At 45.5% G+C, this 19,953-nt stretch overlaps 1 protein-coding gene across 1 annotated transcript; it reads right to left on the reverse strand.

The window, feature by feature from the left end:
- Positions 1-1,349: 1,349 nt before the first annotated feature.
- LOC146271159 (zonadhesin) lies at positions 1,350-19,617 on the reverse strand. The gene is given in 35 exon segments (XM_084707570.1): positions 1,350-1,742; positions 1,874-2,042; positions 2,284-2,413; positions 2,868-3,205; positions 3,360-3,516; positions 3,638-3,846; positions 3,955-4,551; positions 4,632-4,716; positions 4,895-5,157; positions 5,356-5,493; positions 5,603-5,640; positions 8,828-8,996; positions 9,226-9,355; positions 9,555-9,892; positions 10,051-10,207; positions 10,329-10,537; positions 10,640-11,452; positions 11,547-11,631; positions 11,810-12,072; positions 12,283-12,420; positions 12,531-12,602; positions 12,791-12,875; positions 13,078-13,334; positions 13,683-13,820; positions 14,015-14,074; positions 14,373-14,638; positions 14,849-15,150; positions 15,537-15,784; positions 15,787-15,919; positions 16,082-16,284; positions 16,472-17,036; positions 17,372-17,766; positions 17,859-17,940; positions 18,248-18,510; positions 19,533-19,617. Coding segments are annotated over 34 exon segments (7,500 nt in total). The 5' UTR covers positions 19,543-19,617; the 3' UTR covers positions 1,350-1,742; positions 1,874-1,878.
- Positions 19,618-19,953: the final 336 nt, after the last annotated feature.

Genomic DNA, 19,953 nt, shown 5'->3' on the forward strand with positions numbered 1-19,953 from the left:
GGTGGCTTTTTGTCTACACTAATACACTAAAATAATACCGAAACACAAACCAACAACAAAAAAACTGTCTTCATTAATTTAGATTGACATCTCAAGGACGATGAAAGGAAAAAGGATATGGCTCATCTAAATTTGGTGAAACACAGCAAAGGATCTGAATACCTAAAAAGGCTAATGCCAATGCGCATGAACAAGTTTCCAGTTAGTCATTTTTGTGTAGATTTAAACAGAACAAGACAGAGTTATATAGATATTCCGGTCTAAGGCTTTTTTGATCATTTAAAAATGATGACCATGGTGATGAGTTTTCATTTAAGTCCTGGTAATACATAACTTTGCTTCTTTGGTGTGTAAATAGATCTAATAGTAGATCAATGTTCTAGTTAAATAGATTAATAATATAGATTCAACAAAACATAATACCTCACCGTAATATTATACAGCTGTTTGTAACTAGGTAAAAAACTAAATGAATATAACTTTAAAGTTGCAAATGTAAGTGTTCTCAGGAGCAGTTTATAAACCAAGATTGTTATTTTAGTCATTATAGGGTTAATTATTTAAAATTACAGACCTGAAAAGGATCCTATAACTAAGCTTTTTAAAAGCTGTGTCTCAAAAAAATCTATATATAAAGACTGAGATTGTACAAAGTCATAAAGTTTAAATGTTAATGTTCCATACCTCCATATATTTTAAGTAGGAGCAGTGGCATCAGAAACACCAGCAAAGTCCAGCCATCCATACTGAGGTCTTACAGTTGTATACAGTGCAAATACTTATGTACAGATGTACTTCCACACAGACAAACACAGACACACAATATCATTGTCTGCTATTTTCCTGTCTTACCTGTTTCTCTGGGTATTTTGTTTGAATTTATAAAAAATGCGGAAATGTTGTGGTAAAATAGTACCAGTGACTTCAGTGTGTCTAGTCAGAGATTCAGGCATGACGCAAGTCTGTTACTTTATAATGACTTTGTGGAAATTTGTCTAAGAGATAATTAAGCAACAAATATTTGACCTAATTTCTCAACAACATGTTAACAGGGAACAGTATCATCAAAGTCTGTTTGTTGGGGAGTCAGATGGCTGAGTGGATAGGGAATTGGGCTAGTATTCAGAAAGTCACTGGTTCGATTCCCAGCTGTGCCAAATGACGTTGTGTCCTTGGGTAAGGCACTTTACCTCGGGGGGAATGTCCCTGTACTTACTATAAGTCGCTCTGGATAAGAGCGTCTGCTAAATGTAAAGTATTTATTTTTAGTGGAATTGCACGTGTTAGTACTGAGCAGAGATTAATAATATGACTATCAAAACACATTTTGTATAACAAAAATACCAGCATTATGTATTACAGCATTTTTTTATTAACTCATCTGTACATGAATCCATGTTATGCCTGGCTCAGCCCCATAAATGGTATAATCACTTAATCCTAAAAAGTAAAGTACAGTAAAATGGTGAATAATTATAATAATTTAATACATAGTTTTGGAATGAATAGGACATTTGTGGGTGTGACACTTATTTTTAATACATTTGTGGGGTGCTGTATACAGGGGTCACATGGGAAAACGTTTCAGCGTCCTGGTGAGAGATTGAGAGAGGGGAGTTCATCAACATGGCTGTAAGTGTCCAGAAGGACCTCTGAGTTGTAGAAGAGCTGAACCATGAGCAACACACCTGGCCGTGGAGAAACCTGGCAGTCTCATCTCAAATTGAGGAGGAGCCAATCGCCTGAGCACAAAAATAGAAACAGTTGTGAAATCCAATATCAATCAAATTTACTGGAATGTTTTGTCGACATATTTTCAAAAAAACCACAAATAAAAAATAGAACTTCATCCAATCAGTGAGCGTGTTACTACCTCCTTTAGATTATCAGCATGTCGTCTGTCACTCTCCAGCTCTCGCCAAATTCCAGTACATTCTTTGCCTGGTCACCGGTCGGCTTCATCAGGTCGTTTTTCCGTTTACCATCAAAATTCCCACAAAGGCCCCCGACCCTCCTCTTGTACTCGTGTGGCAGGACAATCTCTGCACAGAATAATCATTGTATTGTTCAGTTAATTTTTACACTATAAAAACACTTACAGTAATATTTGACTAAGAGTACATAGTCTGAGACAAGAATTGGTCACTACAGTGAAAAAAGGGTAATTTAATTGAAGTGATTCAAGGGTTGTGTGATTATTCGGATATGTTTACTGGACTTCCTCATTAGATTATGATTGAAGTTCTGACAGGGAATGGAAAATAATTGAGGAAGTAGTGCCACCTGCTCTTTTGTGCCCATCAAACTCTACAGAGAGGCCAAAGTCTGTCTTCAGGTAGATACGAGAGGATCGCTCACTAATCTGTAGACCACTGGTTGGGGAGACAGGGGTACGACTGGTCCTTCCATCCAGCTAGAAGTAGAGGAGGATGAATAGAAACGAATGAGAGAGACAGGGAGAAATCAAAAGAGAGACATAGGATGACTAAGCTTTAAATGTGTAAATTCTGCTTCCTTGAGAGAGAGAGAGAGAGAGAGAGAGAGAGAGAGAGAGAGAGAGCAAGAGAGAGAGAGCAAGAGTGAGATTTAGGGAGTGTTCCAAAGACCTGTCACATTCACTCAAACACAAGAAGACTCCTAAGTAATCCTTTCAGTAGGTGTTCCTTTCATCAGTCTCTTCATGCATTTCCCATGTCTCATCTGGCAAGTATCAATTTCGCTCACGTCTCTCTCTCTCTCTGTCTCTCTCTCTCACACACAAAGCACCCCCCCACACACACCCCCACAGGCACAAATCCAAAACACAAGCCACAGACATACAGACTGAGGGACAGACAGATCAACAGTCTTAAGACCCGAATACATACCACCAGTTTCCTGTTTTTCTGAAATTCCACGGTGTGTTTGTAGACGCGGATCTTCAGGCCTCTCAGATGCATGGCATCACTGTCCTCTCTACTGTCTTCATCGCTGCTGTCCTGTTCACTGCTGCTCTCGCTGTGACTGCTGTCCTCACCAATACTGTTTTGTTCTCCATCGTGGTCGTCAATAAGCTCATTGATGCCCTCGATGTAAAGTTCCGGAAGGTTCTTTGACAGGTCAGTGGTCTGGACCAGGATGTAGGAGTAGCGTCCCTCAAACTCGTGCTTCATGTCGTCAAAAGTCCTGTACTCTGGGTCTCCGTTGATGCTGCACTCGCTGAAGTCTAGAAAAGACGACTTTGACGATGAACAACAACTAGTCTCAATTTGAGTAATGTTGTTCGATCTGGACACTCAAAATGTATCTATTTGACAGGTTTTCCATCCATAAATAGTAGACAGATGGTTTATGTTATGGTTTCTGAGGCGTGGGCTTACCTGTAGATTTACAGTGATACTGGCCCTGCTCGCTTTGAAGGCAAACAGAATCATCATCACATTCGTCTTTGTCGTCACAATCGATCTCTCCCACGCCATGCTTTTCTTCGCACTCACACTTCTCACTGCAGTGCTCTGTGTACCACACTTCTTCAAACTGGAAAGCAAATGATGAATGTCATCAGCTTGTTCAATTCTGTTGAATCGGACTAGATTGTTTGCTCAAGTCCCAGTTTCAAATAGTACTGTGGATGCGAATGATGGATAACTTTACTCACTTGATGGACATTACCACTACGGTCCACGCAGCCACACTGCTGGATGGGCACGCACACTCTCTGTTTGAGTGCAAAGCCGTCGTCACACACACAGCCCTCCACACAGGGCTCGTCAGCTTGGCAGGCAGGGGGGCCATGCAGGTACTTACAGGTGGGCTGGCAGGCTGAGATACATGGGGTGTAGTGGCTGTTCTTAGGGCAAGAGGGCGCTAGAGTGAAAAAACAAAAAAGAAATCATTATTTGAGTATAAAAGGAAACAGGTCATGTTAGGGCAGTTGAAGTTTTAGTAGCTTTTTACGATTATTTGAAAACTCACTTGGCCCCATGGTTGTTGGAGGCTGTGGTCTTCCTGTGGTTGGTGGCTTTGGTTTCTCGGTGGTTGGGCTAGTAGGACTTGCTGTGGTTGGAGGTACAGGTTTCTGTGTGGTTGGGTTCACAGGACTTGCTGTGGTTGGAGGCTGGGGTCTTTCTGTGGTTGGAGGCTGGGGTCTTTCTGTGGTTGGAGGCTGGGGTCTTTCTGTGGTTGGAGGCTGGGGTCTTTCTGTGGTTGGAGGTTGTGGTCTTTCTGTGGTTGGAGGAAGAGGTTTCTGTGTGGTTGGGTTTATAGGACTTGCTGTAGTTGGAGGCTGGGGTCTTTCTGTGGTTGGAGGCTGGGGTCTTTCTGTGCTTGGAGGCTGGGGTCTTTCTGTGGTTGGAGGCTGGGGTCTTTCTGTGGTTGGAGGTTGTGGTCTTTCTGTGGTTGGAGGAAGAGGTTTCTGTGTGGTTGGGTTTATAGGACTTGCTGTAGTCGGGGGCAGTGGTCTATCAGTGGTTGGGATTGGTGGTTGTAGAGTGGAGGTATAGACAGGAGGAGTCACAGGCTTCTGAGTTGTGATTGGGCCAGGGGTTGCTGGTGCTGTTGGTTTAATCAGATCTGCAGCAAAGCAGCATCACAGTTACAAAACGAAATCCCCTCCACATAGTTTGCATTGTTAAGAAATGAGGTTCTCCTACCGGCACAGTTTCCCCGATGAAGAGACACGTCATCTATGGCCACGTCAGACTCATCATTTGATCCCCTACGTCCCTCAAAGATGATCTGAAGTTTAAAGTTCAAAGGTCAACCCCCCATATCAGCTTACTCTGCTCAGAAGATAATGTTACAGGAAGAACTTTGAAACAATATTCCGCCAATGCGTACTACAAAGTCATTCCCAAAAACCACCACCCTCACCCCTTCCAGCCAGTCATGGTCATGTGACTCTGGATATCCATACCTGGAAGGCACCAGTGGTGTTGAGGTCCACCTGGGCCAGTCTCCATGCATCTCCCTGTTCGTTCCTCTTCCACCACACGCCATCGGCATAGCGTCCCTGGAGCAGATAGACGTGCAGGCCCATGGTCTCGGCTGAGCCGTGCATGTGGTACCAGAACTGGAGACACTGGGGCCCCGGCTCAGAGCACTCGGAGCTGATTAGACGGGACGTGTCCCCGTAGGACACGCTGCTAGCCTCGATGTACAGGTAGTGACCAGTGGTATCTGGGGTGGAGTACGGTAAGTAGCGTGTTAGAGAGAGATACGATTAGAGATTTAAAAAGATATCAGTGGAATGTACAGTATGTTTTGGAGTTGAAAGAGAACTTTTCATTCTGTTAATTGACTGTTTGAACATCGTCACCTTGGCCCCTCAGGACCATGACCCGAATTATTTTACAGATGATAAGAAATCAACATTACCTCCACGTGTGTGATCAAATGATGGGCCGGTCATCAGGGAGGGGGTGGAGCCACTCTGCCAGGTCCAATCAAAAGAATCGGTTATCGTCTGCTCCCAACTGCAGAGGTTGGTGTCGAAACTGCAGTCAATGTCACAGGCTGCAAAAAGCATTCATATACACGATCATGAAAAGGTAAGAAGGATAGTAACATTTCATGAAAAATGCAATATGTAACCAGATAAGTCTCTATTTTTCATTCAGCTTACCTGGTAGTGAGGAGGAAGCGTGAGGGGAAGATGATCGCCTGAGCACAAAAATAGAAACAGTCGTGAAAACCAATAAAAATCAAATTTACTGTAGTTTTTTCCACATATTTTCCACAAAAAAAAATATGTATAGCTGCAGGCATTAATGGCGGGTTCCTCCTCAACATTGCAAACTTTTGCAAAATGTACATGATACAGACATGTATTCCATACATTTTCATAACAGTTCAAGATAATTGGAGCAATGGCTGATTTTAAGTCATTTTTTGAAATTCTTCACAAATTGTCACTGTAGAGAAAATTCCATAGTGCCGACATTATGAGTTCTTGAGACTTTTTTGTTCCCCATGAGCAATAACGCGTGCTAATTAACTTTCAGACATCTTGGCCTGATGGGGTCAAAACGCCACACTTTTGACGCCACCAATGACTTTATAACTTTTGTGTATTAAACTTTGAAGCGCGTTCTGTAAGGCCTCCTATGCTCTAGTCAGGCCCATCATGCAGAGATCCATTCTTTAAAAGCTTTGACTCAGGACTGGGAAATACATCACACCTGAGTTCAGGGTTGCCATGTCCAGCAAACATTTCCAGTCCAACGAGTGCTCAAAACTAACTCAAAATGCATGCAAACTAGGCCAATAGTTGTTGGGTGTACAACTGAGGAGTTTCCACATTTATCCAATAGATGCCTCCATAGTTAAAATGTAAAAATGACTGGTGTATTAATATTTTCCTTGTTTTCTGCTATCCTCACATTTCATTTTTTCATTACAACAAATTATTTAATCAAGCGGTTTCGTATCGCCACCGAACGCAGAGCAACAATAACTTTATGAAAGTTAGGATACACTTTACTAAAGGAAGTGTGCGTAGGTTATGAACTACTACTGCTCGCTCTGCCCACACACTATCCCCATCCATGATGTTTTATTCTCTCCCAACACAGGTCACGCCAAGGCAGAAATGCAGTGGCCGCACAAGGTTTAGAGGTACAATCATCACCCACAACCAATACATTATACTGCAACACTGTTTTCAAAGTTGCCCGAAAATGGCTTGACAACCACAGATATTGAAACTTTTCTTGAGTTGATCTCAGGGGCGGTTATAGGATCAGACCTTTAGGGGAGCTTAGACCCGATTAGAATGTGACATCTGCGCCATGAAATTAACTACCTACTTCTTCTTTTTTTTCTTAAAGGTGCATGAGGACAATGGATATTAAACCTGTTTAAAGCCCTTTGAACATATGTAATTGTTTGTCGTCTGTCACTAACAGACACGTTTGCAAAGTCTTATGTTGAGCACTAAAGCTTAGATGTGAATGATATTCGTTTTTCGTTTACAGGTTACATCAATCTTTTATTTGATTGATTACAGGTTTTGTTATTTTTGTCATTTTTGTACGTTTTTTTTGTAAGTTTACCTACAATTCAGTGCAGTGTAATTGTGTGGCGTGCTAATTAAATGCTAGTGTGATAATGAATAATTTCAAATCATACAAAGTGTCATGATGCTTTGTATTTCATGCAAGATTATTTGTATTATTTGATGTTTATAGTAGGCTATATGTTTGCAATAGTGGACGTATTCAGGCCCCCCCCCCCCCCCCGTTGAAATGAATGAATGACTCAAAAAATAATTCGTTCTTTTTAATGAACGAGTTTCAAGGAATCAGATCCTTAAAATGATACTAACTTCCCATCACTAGCGTCAACTGAAACCATGTAACACGACATGAAACATAACAAATGCAGGCAATGCCGTCACCACGTCACTTACATTATAGACTGTCAGTAATAAATTAACGGAAACTTGAAACACAACACCCTCCCCAAACAAGTCCAATGACTTTATAACTTTTGTGTAGGCCCATACTGTAGCAGTTTGCAGTCATACAACACATATGAGACCGAATTGTAAGTCAATTGGAGTCATGGTTCATAAGATATTTGTACGTTTTTCTACATGTTCACCATACATAGTGGACTGTAAGGGTCGCCACTGTATGGTTTCCCATGATAAATAAGGCATGAACAGGAAGTTTTAGAAATTTTCGACTGATGGGGTGGAAATTGGGGCGTGGCTTTTAGTGCCACCTATGGGCAATGGTGGGCCATGTGTGGTGTGGTAGTTACTCAAGGCCTATATTTTCAATGTTTCAGAACTTGAACAACTTTTTACCATTGCATTCAAAATCAGAAATGCAATAACACAAAGATCCACAAAGGCCTTCTGTCAAATCCAAGGAGTGAGGGGGGGGCATGGTCATCCTACCCTTTAAAAAAAAGCTTGGATGTGTGTGCGTCTCACCAAGCTCACACGTGTGTTAAGGGGCCAGGAAGTGTGTGTGAAAATTTAGCCAAGCATGCATATTTCAAATATTCACAATAAATCTACTTTTCATCTTACATTTAACGTTTTCTCAGATTTGTGTACTATACATTGTCAAGAGTCTTCATATGAACTTGTGATTGAATCAGAGTATAAGTTTTTCACTGGCAGATGTGTAAAGCATTATGTTAGCATTAGCAATATATTAGATTTTCTTTAATTTAATCATTTTGGAGATGTTAAGTTGCCTTTGCACATGGTAACATGTTTTAGTGTCTTCCTTTTGTGTGGAACAGATCAAGTCCTTAGGGCAATGTGGCACTTATTTATGGACACATGAAATATGTGCCACAGGTGCAAATTCACCCTTATGTTAGTAATTTAGCCATTTTGTAATATATTATTAATTGCTTATCACCCTATACAAAGGCATATGTCTTACAAATCCGTTTCGTATGTCAAGTCAATTGGAGCTATGAGGACAATAATTTTGTTGTTTTGGACCAATCTTTATTGTACAGAAAAATCCACTAAGGCGGACACTATAGGTCCTGAGGATTGTTGTTCCTCATGAGCAGTAAGGCGTATGTACTAAATTTCACAATTTTGGTCTGCAAAGGGCATCACTTTGAAAATTGACATATTGGGGCGTGGGCTGTAGCGCCACCTATTGTTTCACATGGGCCATATTTGGTATGGTCGTTACTAATGCTCGGCAGTTTCAACATGCCAAGTTTCACAACTTTTTACTATACTGGTCTAGGGGCTGCCATTGACTCCCAGAGGAAAAACAATAATAATACTGAAAAAAGCCAACAAATGACAATAGGGTGCTCCTACCGGAGGAACCCTAATAACACTTCATCCAATCAGTGAGCGTGTTACTACCTCCTTCGGATTATCAGCATGTCATCTGTCACTCTCCAGCTCTCGCCAAATTCCTGTACATTCTTGGCCTTGTCACCGGTCGGCTTCATCAGGTCGTTTTTCCGTTTACCATCAAAATTCCCACAAAGGCCCCCGACCCTCCTCTTGTACTCGTGTGGCAGGACAATCTCTGCACAGAATAATCATTGTATTGTTCAGTTAATTTTTACACCATAACATTTTTTGACTAAGAGTACATAGTCGGAGACAAGAATTGGTCACTACAGTGAAAAAAGGGTAATTTAATCGAAGTGATTCAAGGGTTGTTTGATTATTCGGATATGTTTACTGGACTTCCTCATAAGATTATGATTGATGTTCTGACAGGGAATGGAAAATAATCGAGGAAGTAGTGTCACCTGCTCTTTTGTGCCCATCAAACTCTACAGAGAGGCCAAAGTCTGTCTTCAGGTAGATACGAGAGGATCGCTCACGAATCTGTAGACCACTGGTTGGGGAGACAGGGGTACGAGTGGTCCTTCCATCCAGCTTGAGGTAGAGGGGGACGAATAGAAAGAGAGAATGAGAGAGACAGGGAGAAATCTAAAGAGACAGAGGATGACTGAGGTTTCAATGTGAAAATTCTGCTTCCTAGAGAGAGAGAGAGAGAGAGAGAGAGAGAGAGAGAGATAGAGAGAGAGAGAGAGAGAGAGAGAGAGAGGGACAGACCAACAGTCTGAATACATACCACCAGTTTCCTGTTTTTCTGAAATTCCACGGTGTGGTTGTAGACGCGGATCTTCAGGCCTCTCAGATGCATGGCATCACTGTCCTCTCTACTGTCTTCATCGCTGCTGTCCTGTTCACTGCTGCTCTCGCTGTGACTGCTGTCCTCACCAATACTGTTTTGTTCTCCATCGTGGTCGTCAATAAGCTCATTGATGCCCTCGATGTAAAGTTCCGGAAGGTTCTTTGACAGGTCAGTGGTCTGGACCAGGATGTAGGAGTAGCGTCCCTCAAACTTGTGCTTCATGTCGTCAAAAGTCCTGTACTCTGGGTCTCCGTTGATGCTGCACTCGCTGAAGTCTAGAAAAGACGACTTTGACGATGAACAACAACTAGTCTCAATTTGAGTAACGTTGTTCGATCTGGACACTCAAAATGTATCAATCTATTTGACAGGTTTTCCATCCTTAAATAGTAGACAGATGGTTTATGTTATGGTTTCTGAGGCGTGGGCTTACCTGTAGATTTACAGTGATACTGGCCCTGCTCGTTTAGAAGGCAAACAGAATCATCATCACATTCGTCTTTGTCGTCACAATCGATCTCTCCCACGCCATGCTTTTCTTCGCACTCACACTTCTCACTGCAGTGCTCTGTGTACCACACTTCTTCAAACTGGAAAGCAAATGATGAATGTCATCAGCTTGTTCAATTCTGTTGAATCGGACTAGATTGTTTGCTCAAGTCCCAGTTTCAAATAGTACTGTGGATGCGAATGATGGATAACTTTACTCACTTGATGGACATTACCACTACGGTCCACGCAGCCACACTGCTGGATGGGCACGCACACTCTCTGTTTGAGTGCAAAGCCGTCGTCACACACACAGCCCTCCACACAGGGCTCGTCAGCTTGGCAGGCAGGCGGGCCATGCAGGTACTTACAGGTGGGCTGGCAGGCTGAGATACATGGGGTGTAGTGGCTGTTCTTAGGGCAAGAGGGCGCTAGAGTGAAAAAACAAAAAAAAATCATCATTTGAGTTAAAATCAGGTCATGTTAGGGCAGTTGAAGTTTTAGTAGCGTTTTATGATTATTTGAAAACTCACTTGGCCCCATGGTTGTTGGAGGCTGGGGTCTTTCTGTGGTTGGAGGTTGTGGTCTTGCCGTGGTTGGAGGTTGTGGTCTTGCCGTGGTTGGATGTTCAGGTTTCTGTGTGGTTGGGTTCACAGGACCTGCTGTGGTTGGAGGTTGTGGTCTTTCTGTGGTTGGAGGTACAGGTTTCTGTGTGGTTGGGTTCACAGGACCTACTGAAGTTGGAGGTTGTGGTCTTTCTGTGGTTGGAGGTACAGGTTTTTGTGTGGTTGGGTTCACAGGACCTGCTGTGGTTGGAGGGTTTGGTCTTTCTGTGGTTGGAGGTACAGGTTTCTGTGTGGTTGGGTTCACAGGACCTGCTGTGGTTGGAGGTTGTGGTCTTTCTGTGGTTGGAGGTTGTGGTCTTTCTGTGAATGGAGGAAGAGGTGTCTGTGTGGTTGGGTTCACAGGACCTGCTGTGCTTGGAGGTTGTGGTCTTTCTGTGGTTGGAGGTACAGGTTTCTGTGTGGTTGGGTTCACAGGACCTGCTGTGGTTGGAGGTGGTGGTCTTTCTGTGGTTGGAGGTTGTGGTCTTTCTGTGTTTGGAGGAAGAGGTTTCTGTGTGGTTGGGTTCACAGGACCTGCTGTGGTTGGATGTTGTGGTCTTTCTGTGGTTGGAGGAAGAGGTTTCTGTGTGGTTGGGTTTATAGGACTTGCTGTAGTCGGGGGCAGTGGTCTATCAGTGGTTGGGATTGGTGGTTGTAGAGTGGAGGTATAGACAGGAGGAGTCACAGGCTTCTGAGTTGTGATTGGGCCAGGGGTTGCTGGTGCTGTTGGTTTTATCAGATCTGCAGCAAAGCAGCATCACAGTTACAAAACGAAATCCCCTCCACATAGTTTGCATTGTTATGAAATCTAAAGACCTAAAGAGAGTTCTCCTACCGGCACAGTTTCCCCGATGAAGAGACACGTCATCTATGGCCACGTCAGACTCATCATTTGATCCCCTACGTCCCTCGAAGATGATCTGAAGTTGAAAGTTCAAAGGTCAACCCCCCACATCAGAACACTCTGCTCAGGAGATAATGTTGCAGGAAGAACTTTGAAACAATATTCCGCCAATGCGTACTACAAAGTCATTCCCAAAAACCACCACCCTCACCCCTTCCAGCCAGTCATGGTCATGTGACTCTGGATATCCATACCTGGAAGGGACCAGTGGTGTTGAGGTCCACCTGGGCCAGTCTCCATGCATCTCCCTGTTCGTTCCTCTTCCACCACACCGCATCGGCATAGCGTCCCTGGAGCAGATAGACGTGCAGGCCCATGGTCTCGGCTGAGCCGTGCATGTGGTACCAGAACTGGAGACACTGGGGCCCCGGCTCAGAGCACTCGGAGCTGATTAGACGGGATGTGTCCCCGTAGGACACGCTGCTAGCCTCGATGTACAGGTAGTGACCAGTGGTATCTGGGTTGGAGTACAGCCGAGTTGACATTGAATAGCGTGTTAGAGAGATAAGTTTAGAGATAAAAAAATAGATAGCAATGGAATGTACAGTATGTTTTGGAGTTGAAAGAGAACTTTTCATTCTGTTTATTGACTGTTTGAACATCGTCACCTTGGCCCCTCAGGACCATGACCCGAATTATTTTACAGATGATAAGAAATCAACATTACCTCCACGTGTGTGATCAAATGATGGGCCGGTCATCAGGGAGGGGGTGGAGCCACTCTGCCAGGTCCAATCAAAAGAGTCGGTTATCGTCTGCTCCCAACTGCAGAGGTTGGTGTCGAAACTGCAGTCGATGTCACAGGCTGCAGAGAGCATTCATATACATAATTGTGAAAAGGTGAGAAGGATAGTAACATTTGATGAAAAAATGCAACACGTAACCAGATAAGTCTCTATTTTTGACTGAGCCTACCTGGAAGTGAGACACCCTCAACCCCTGGAATGGAAGTAACTGACGTCTCACTGTCCCCTATCCTGAAATAACCTAAACAATGTGACGATGCATACAAGATTATGCACATGTTTTTCTACATATCCGAATGCTGTTATCCCGTAACAGTCGCGCGACAAACGGTGCATGCAAAACATACCTAATGATGACAGCCCAAAGAGCTACAAACACCAACAATAACTACAAACGTGGTGAGCACTGTGAGGTCCACAGCTCGCTACCTGAGCAGGAGCCCCCCTGGACGGAGACATCATCCAGAGCCACGTCAGTCCCAGGGTCTGAGCCTCTGATGCCCTCCATGATGATCTGATGCAGAAACAACAAGATGGAGTAACTCCTTCTACATCATCACACCACGCTCTGATGTTGAGTGATGACATCGCTGTCTAAGGCCTATTAAGTTATGCTTATAGATCGTTCCAAGCATTGACAGTACAGTATTGACACATCATTTTTGCAATAACAGTACAATATTGACAGTCCTGTTGGAGTCATGGCTAGGTCCTACCTGGTATGGTCCTGAGACATCAATATCAATGGCAGCAGGAAGCCACTCAGAGCTCTGGTTGTTGGCCCGGGACCACAGCTTGGTGGCCTTGCCCTGGTGCAGCAGGTAGACGTTGAGGGCCATGGCTGTCGCCTGTCCGTACATGTGGTAGAAGAAGCGCAGGCAGGACTGGCCAGTGAGCTGGCAGGTGGAGCTGATGAGGCGGGCAGAGTCCCCATGGTGCACGCCATCACCCTCAATGTAGATGTAGGAGCCGGCTGGACAAAAGACAACACTCTTTAACCCCTTTCCGTGTAAGTATTTGAGAGGTTTGTTTTTTTGGCGAGAGCTGCGTCAAATTATATTTTGATGGATTGTGTCTGGAGTGTCATGGGTGTGGGGTTATGCAGCACTCTGTTCTAACATTCCTGATGTTTCAAGCAGGATGAAATGTATTTGAAATGGCTTGGGATTGTATTTGTAACCCACACCCAGGCTAAACAGAGAGATCGAACTAACATATAATATGTGTTTTTAATCACTACATATTATATTTAATCGCTTTAACTGGCATTGATTACATTTATCTTAAAATGTAGAACTGTACATATTTGTTAAACCCTTACATCCAGAGGTGTGATCCTGAGTAGGTCCAGTGAGGTCAGAGGGGGTTGATCCACTCCATCTCGTCCAATCAAAGCTGTCCTGGATGAGTTGCTCCCACCCACACAGGTTGTCATCAAAGTTACAGTTCAGGGGACACACTGTGCAAGACCCAACACAAACACTTACTCATCAGAAGAGACAAACAGATGATGTTGACCCTACAGTATCTATCATAAGAGGCATGTGACCGCTGCCATTGAACAACATGACTGATATGTATGATTTTAAACCACCCATCAAATTAACATAAGAATACAATGAATGCAATATTGACTGTGATGTAAATTCTTACTAGTCACGTGGGGTGTACTGGTCTCCGTAGGTTTTGGGGTTGTGGTGGTGTGGAGAACAGCTGAAACAGAGAGGAGAGACAGGCCAGCATTATAACACACAATAAAAAATCGAGTTCCTCAGACTGGTCAGAGAGTACAGGGAAGCTGTGGTGAAATAGGAGAGAAGCAGGTGATTGTGAGAATAGGGGAAGAAGAAGAGGTGGACGGGAAGCTGAGCCAGTCCTCCTCCTCCTCCTCCTCCTCCTCCTCCTCCTCCTCCTCCTCCTCCCCCTCCTCCTCCTCCTCCTCCTCCTCCTCCTCCTCCTCCTCCTCCTCCTCCTCCTCCTCCTCATGGCACTACCACAGCGGGGCGCTCACCGCAGGCTGTGCCGTTCCTCCACTCCCCCAGCTCCACCCCTGCCACCTGGCAGGCCATCACGTAGCTCTCCAGGGAGGCGCAGAGCACCTGGCGGTCTCCACCCGAGGTGCAGTGGTCGTACTGGCAGCTTTCCATGTAGATCTGGGCGTGCAGGGTGCCGTGGCAGGGCTGGAACGCGAGCTCCCCGAGCTTTTCACACTCCGCCGTGGCCTCGCTCACCAGGTGGGGGTCACAGGTGGGGGGCTCATCGGGCCGGGCGATACAGCTGGGGGAGAGAGGGGGGTTGAAGGGGGAGGAGATAAACAGTGAGGATTGTGGTTCACCATGGCTGATCTTTGAATCTGTGTGTCCATGGGTCTTATCTGTTTAATGACTGATATATTACTCATGAGGAGAACAGTGTCGTTGATATGTTACGCCAGGGACTTAATGACATGATGAAATTCCTTTCTGGGAAGCAGTACATGTGACTCACTGGTGACTATCATCCACCTCTCTCCAGCTGTTGCCAAACACAAAGCTGTCTGTGGTGGATTTGCCGTCTGGCATGAGAAAGTCGTCTTCCTGGTCATTGGAGTAGGTGCCGCACAGGCCGCACATCTCGGCGTAGTAGCGCTCGTCCACCTGCAGGAAGAGCCTGCCCTTGCCGTCCACCTGAATCTTCAGACCAAAGTCTGTCTCCACGACGACAAACTGCGCCTTCCGGGACACTCTCACGGAGTACTGGTTGGATGTCCCGTTGTGTTCCAGGGGCAGAGTGGCCAAAGCACCGTTCACCTGCCACACAAAGGTTCATAACTGGGTGATTTGTGCAGATTATTTCCGTGTTCAAGATTCCTTTTATTAGCTTACAGATGGGGTTAAAGGTCATATACACATATCTTTGTACAGGATGTAAAAGCCCTGAGGCCATTAGATCTGTTGAGGGTTGTGAAGTGAGGCCAATACCAGGGGATAGCTCCTTCTGTTTACGTTACATAACCGTAGTGACAAATACCTAACTAACCACCTAACCCGGCTGATCTCATTTGTTCAACCACTCATTTCTGTAATTCCTTCCTTCATTCCATCATTCATTGTTTCATTGTACTAGTGCATCGTGCTGAAAATGCATCATTACAGATGCAGGGCAGGGCTTTCTCAGGGTGGTTGTTTATGCTTACATAGACACCCAGGCTGTGGTGTAGGAGCATGTGGAGCTCCTGGACCCTCAGGGCCACAGAGTCCAGACTGGACCAAGGCCGGCTGCCTGGGCTCTGGTTGCGTCCGCTCACGGTGAACTGGATGGGCGTGTGCCCCCCGCAGGTGGTGGTCAGGGTGTAGTTGCAGCCCCCCTGGAAGACATACTTCTTGTCGTCGAAGGTGATGTAGTGGGGGTCTCCGTAGACGCTGCAGGTGACGGGGCCGAGGCGTGGCAGCCGTGGACACTGTCCACGACCGTGCACACCTCCCCCGTGCCGCAGGACATGGACAGACACTGGATGTTGTTGTCGCCCATGCAGCGGCACTCATGCTTGCACTCGCCGTCCATGAAGGAGATTCCTCTCTGGAACCAGACCAGGAAGACAACACGGTCAACACCTATGCCTCTGGTTGAATCATTATTACCCCCGCCAATATATTTCCAACTTCCAATGTTTGACTCGCGTTTGCACAAATGGCGATGACGCGACACAAGGTGCGCTGATGGTCTGGGCACCCGCGTTACCTCGTAGTGGTTTCCGTCCATCCAGCATCCGCAGTCCTCGGCGGGGACACAGCCCACCACACTGAGCTTGAAACCGGGGTCGCACTCGCACCTCTCCTGGCAGCTGCCGCATGGTCCCGCCACAGCCGCATCCAGGGCGGAACACACCTCGGGGCAGCCCTCGGCGCAGGCGTTGTAGTGGCTGTTGGCGCCGCACTCCAAGGCTACAGTTCAATGGGCGAAAGAGGTGAAAAGATGTGTTAAATGTGAGTGGTGTCCAAGGATGACTGTTCACCCCATCGCAGGTCATGAGTTTATGAAAGGGAACTCTGAAAGAGGAAGCTGCAGGAACATACAAATAACAGCACTTTATTGTTATAATTATTAATAGGAAGTGACAAATTGACGCACGACAGATAGACGAGTTCCTCCAGGCGGGCACCAGGACTCCAGCCTTGATGCACAGGTGAGCGTAGGCCTGCATGGTGTCACACATTGAGGACGGATCTGCGTGGGCATTGCACATCCCTGCCACGCAGCTCCGGAAGTAGCTCTCAGCCCCCAGGACGGAGAGGCAGCCTGCGAAGGGCCCTGTCTCCGAGACCAGGGCTCCGCAGTAGGGCTCACTGGAGTACTCTGCCTCCTGGCTGGGGGAGCACGGGTGGGGGGTCACAGGGGTTTCACAGGAGGACCCCTCCCTGGAGCTCTGCCAGCTTTGGACCAGGGCATTGGCGCTGGGGGCCGTCACGCCATCCGGGGTTCGGAGGTCATCGTCCCTCCACTGGTTAAAATTTCCACACATGCCACAGACCTTGCCAGAGTAGGAGGCGGGCAAGGTGACGTGGGCGGTGCCAGTTTCGTCGTAGGAAACAAACAGGCCAAAGTCAGTTTCAAGGACGACCCTGGCGAGGTTGCTGAGGATCTTGAGCGAGCCTCCGTTCAGGCTCAGAGGGAGCTTTCTCCAGATACCGTTCACCTGAAGGACAACAAGACAACAAGAGCTGATGAGGCTACACATGAAGACTATTAGACATTTTAAGTTAAACAAAATGAATCTTATCACAACTCAAACAACTGCAAAGTCTTGCCTTATGGCTTATAATTGTTTTTAATTCTGTCCGATTATGCAAACCATTTGTCAACTTGGTTGCAAAACGTTTATCAGATTAATGACTTTGAAGATAGTAACAGTGCAACACCCAGTGGTTATGATCTGGATTAAGCCCTGTCGTAAATACAGTGGCTAAACCCGAGAAATGTTTAATAAGACATGTTGAAGACACTTGGTAAACATTATCGACTCGCCCTCACCATGACTTGGTGATTCTGCCTCTTCAGCATGGACACCCTCAGGTTCCCCAGCGCTATGTTGACCTGCTCGATGGATGGCAGGGACGAGTTGTCCTTCTGTTTGCTCCGCACCTCAACACTGAACTGGGCCAGGTGCTCCAGGGGCGAGCACACCTTCGCCAGGATGTAGGTGCAGGAGCCCACAAAGCTAAACACGGCCCCGTCAAAGGTACTGCAGTAGGAGTCGCTGTGGGCAGTGCAGGTCCCGGGGCTACTGGATCTCTGAGGCCCACAGGTCTGACCATCAGCACAGGAGGAGTTTTTGGAGGAGGAGGAGCAGGAGAGCTGGCCAGCTGAACACACGCATTGGGTGTTCTGGTCTGTCCAGAACTGAGAGTCCAGGTCACACTGGGTACCTGTTGAGAAACATGAAGATAGTGATCACCACTATCTCCTTTGTTTAATCTCGGTTCTGAGGGTGGTGATTAGAGTATTTCGAGCCACTCACCACACTGTCCTCTCCGGACTCCTACGCGGTCAACAGAAACCTTCCCTCCCTCAGGCAGGTTGTGCACAGCCTCCAACACAACCTGGAAGGTAGTAATGGGATACCTGTCATGCTTACATTGACTAAATATAAACATTCATACTCCATTTTAAACAGAACTGCTCTCTTTGATAGATTCAATCTCAATATGACCTCCAATGATGGGCACATGTGAAGTCATTGTAAAAAAGGGCTATACGAATACACTTTGATTTGATTTGAACAATCATAACAAAAACAAAAAAATCCCCCCAAAACATTTGGAGTTTGGATTATGTACGAAATTTGATACAATGCAACACCTTAGGTTGGTAATGATGAAAGTGAGTGTCTCCATTGTCATCGTCTACCTGTGCCAAAGTGTCATCAGTGGTGATCAAAGGGACAAACACTTGTCTCCAGTCATCTCCACCCAGGGCAGGCGAGGTCCACATCTCTCTCTGGCCGGCGCTGTCTCTGAGAAGGGCTCGCAGATCCACACCCTGAGCCTCCGCAGGAGTCTGGTACCAAAACTCCAGACACGCCTCACTTGACAAATCCAGAACGCCGCTCTCCAGACGGGCCTCACCTGACGAGCTCACCAAGACTCCCTCCGGAGAGACAGCGTGCTCTTCTGAGAGAGATGCAGGAAAAAGGAGCACATTAGAAACATTCGGAGTACAGTGATGTGAAGTAGGACACAGTAAAGTAGAACAAAAGTTTAAAGTAGAGAAGAGGGAAAGTTGTATTGGGTTTGGCTTCAGGTGAGCAGCAGTTTCATGTTGACATGAATCCTTTCCAAACCCCAGCCGTGCTATGTTATCAGGGAGGGAACAGGACGTGCTTTCTACACCCTCTTCCCATTTAAAATAAGCAATATATCCCTGAGAGTTATTTTATTTAATTGTATTAACCTTCATTTAAGCAAGACAATTGTGAACCAGAACATGCTTGTTCTGCCTATTTAAAGGAGAACATTAGAATGAATGTGTTTTGAGCTCACAGCGTGACCAGAACTACTACCTATTTAATATGTCCCTCTCTTAGTGCCACTAATGAACCAAACTCCCCATAGACAGAAATACATTACCACTCATGAAACCAATTGCCCCTGCTCGGCTCTTCATGGCTTTACATGAACAGGAGCAGATGTTATGGAGCCATTTGAAAGGGGTGATTAACTTGAAAATGGATTACTACGTCTATTTGTTTGAGGGGTCATCAAAACAATTGCTGCAGTTTTTGTTGCTTTTTTACCATCATAAAGTCCTAAACATAACCCGATCAACAAATCCTTTGCAAAACCATACACAGAAGTGCTAAATTGCTGTTTCTGAGGCGGTCCTCAAGACAAACCACTCCAGGTTTATTACACTGAGGAGAGCACTGTGGCCCATTAAAGATGATTACACTGGTCATATGTGCGCTCACTGCGCTGTGACACAGACACAATCTGCTTTCAAGAACACTCAGTGTACCCTAGTGAACTAGTAGACTGCCGACTGACGACAAGAAACTGGGGCTTGACAGCAGATTGGTATAGCTATGAAGGTGCTGAAAAACCTGGTATAACTTTATCCGCAAATATTTTCCAACGTTTTTTTCACTTGAGAGGTTAGGGACTTAGGAGTGGCCGCCTGTAACGTAGTCACGTACCTGTTTCCATTTGGCTTCTTAGAAAGCCTTCTGAGGTCCAGTCACAAAATGGAGTGATGTCACTGTTAAAGTCACACTTTGTGACATATTCTGTAAAGGGAAAGTGAATAAGATTATGTGAGTTAGAAAGACAATGACTCAGAGAGAGAGAGAGAGAGAGAGAGAGAGAGAGAGAGAGAGAGAGAGAGAGAGAGAGAGAGAGAGAGAGAGAGAGAGAGAGAGAGAGAGAGAGAGAGAGAGAGAGAGAGAGAGAGAGAGAGAGAGAGAGAGAGAGAGATGTTGATTATGTGACACAATTATACCCAAAATGCACCCACTTTCGTCATGAAAAGCTGAAAGAAGCCTCTCATTTGTTAGGCTTGTAATGTAAAGACAAGTGTTCTTGTCCCAAGTTACTGTAGCAAGAAATTGCCCATGTGGA

The sequence above is a fragment of the Hypomesus nipponensis genome, chromosome 10, assembly GCF_054491055.1.
Source record: "Hypomesus nipponensis isolate SF chromosome 10, ASM5449105v1, whole genome shotgun sequence".
Taxonomy (NCBI): domain Eukaryota; kingdom Metazoa; phylum Chordata; class Actinopteri; order Osmeriformes; family Osmeridae; genus Hypomesus; species Hypomesus nipponensis.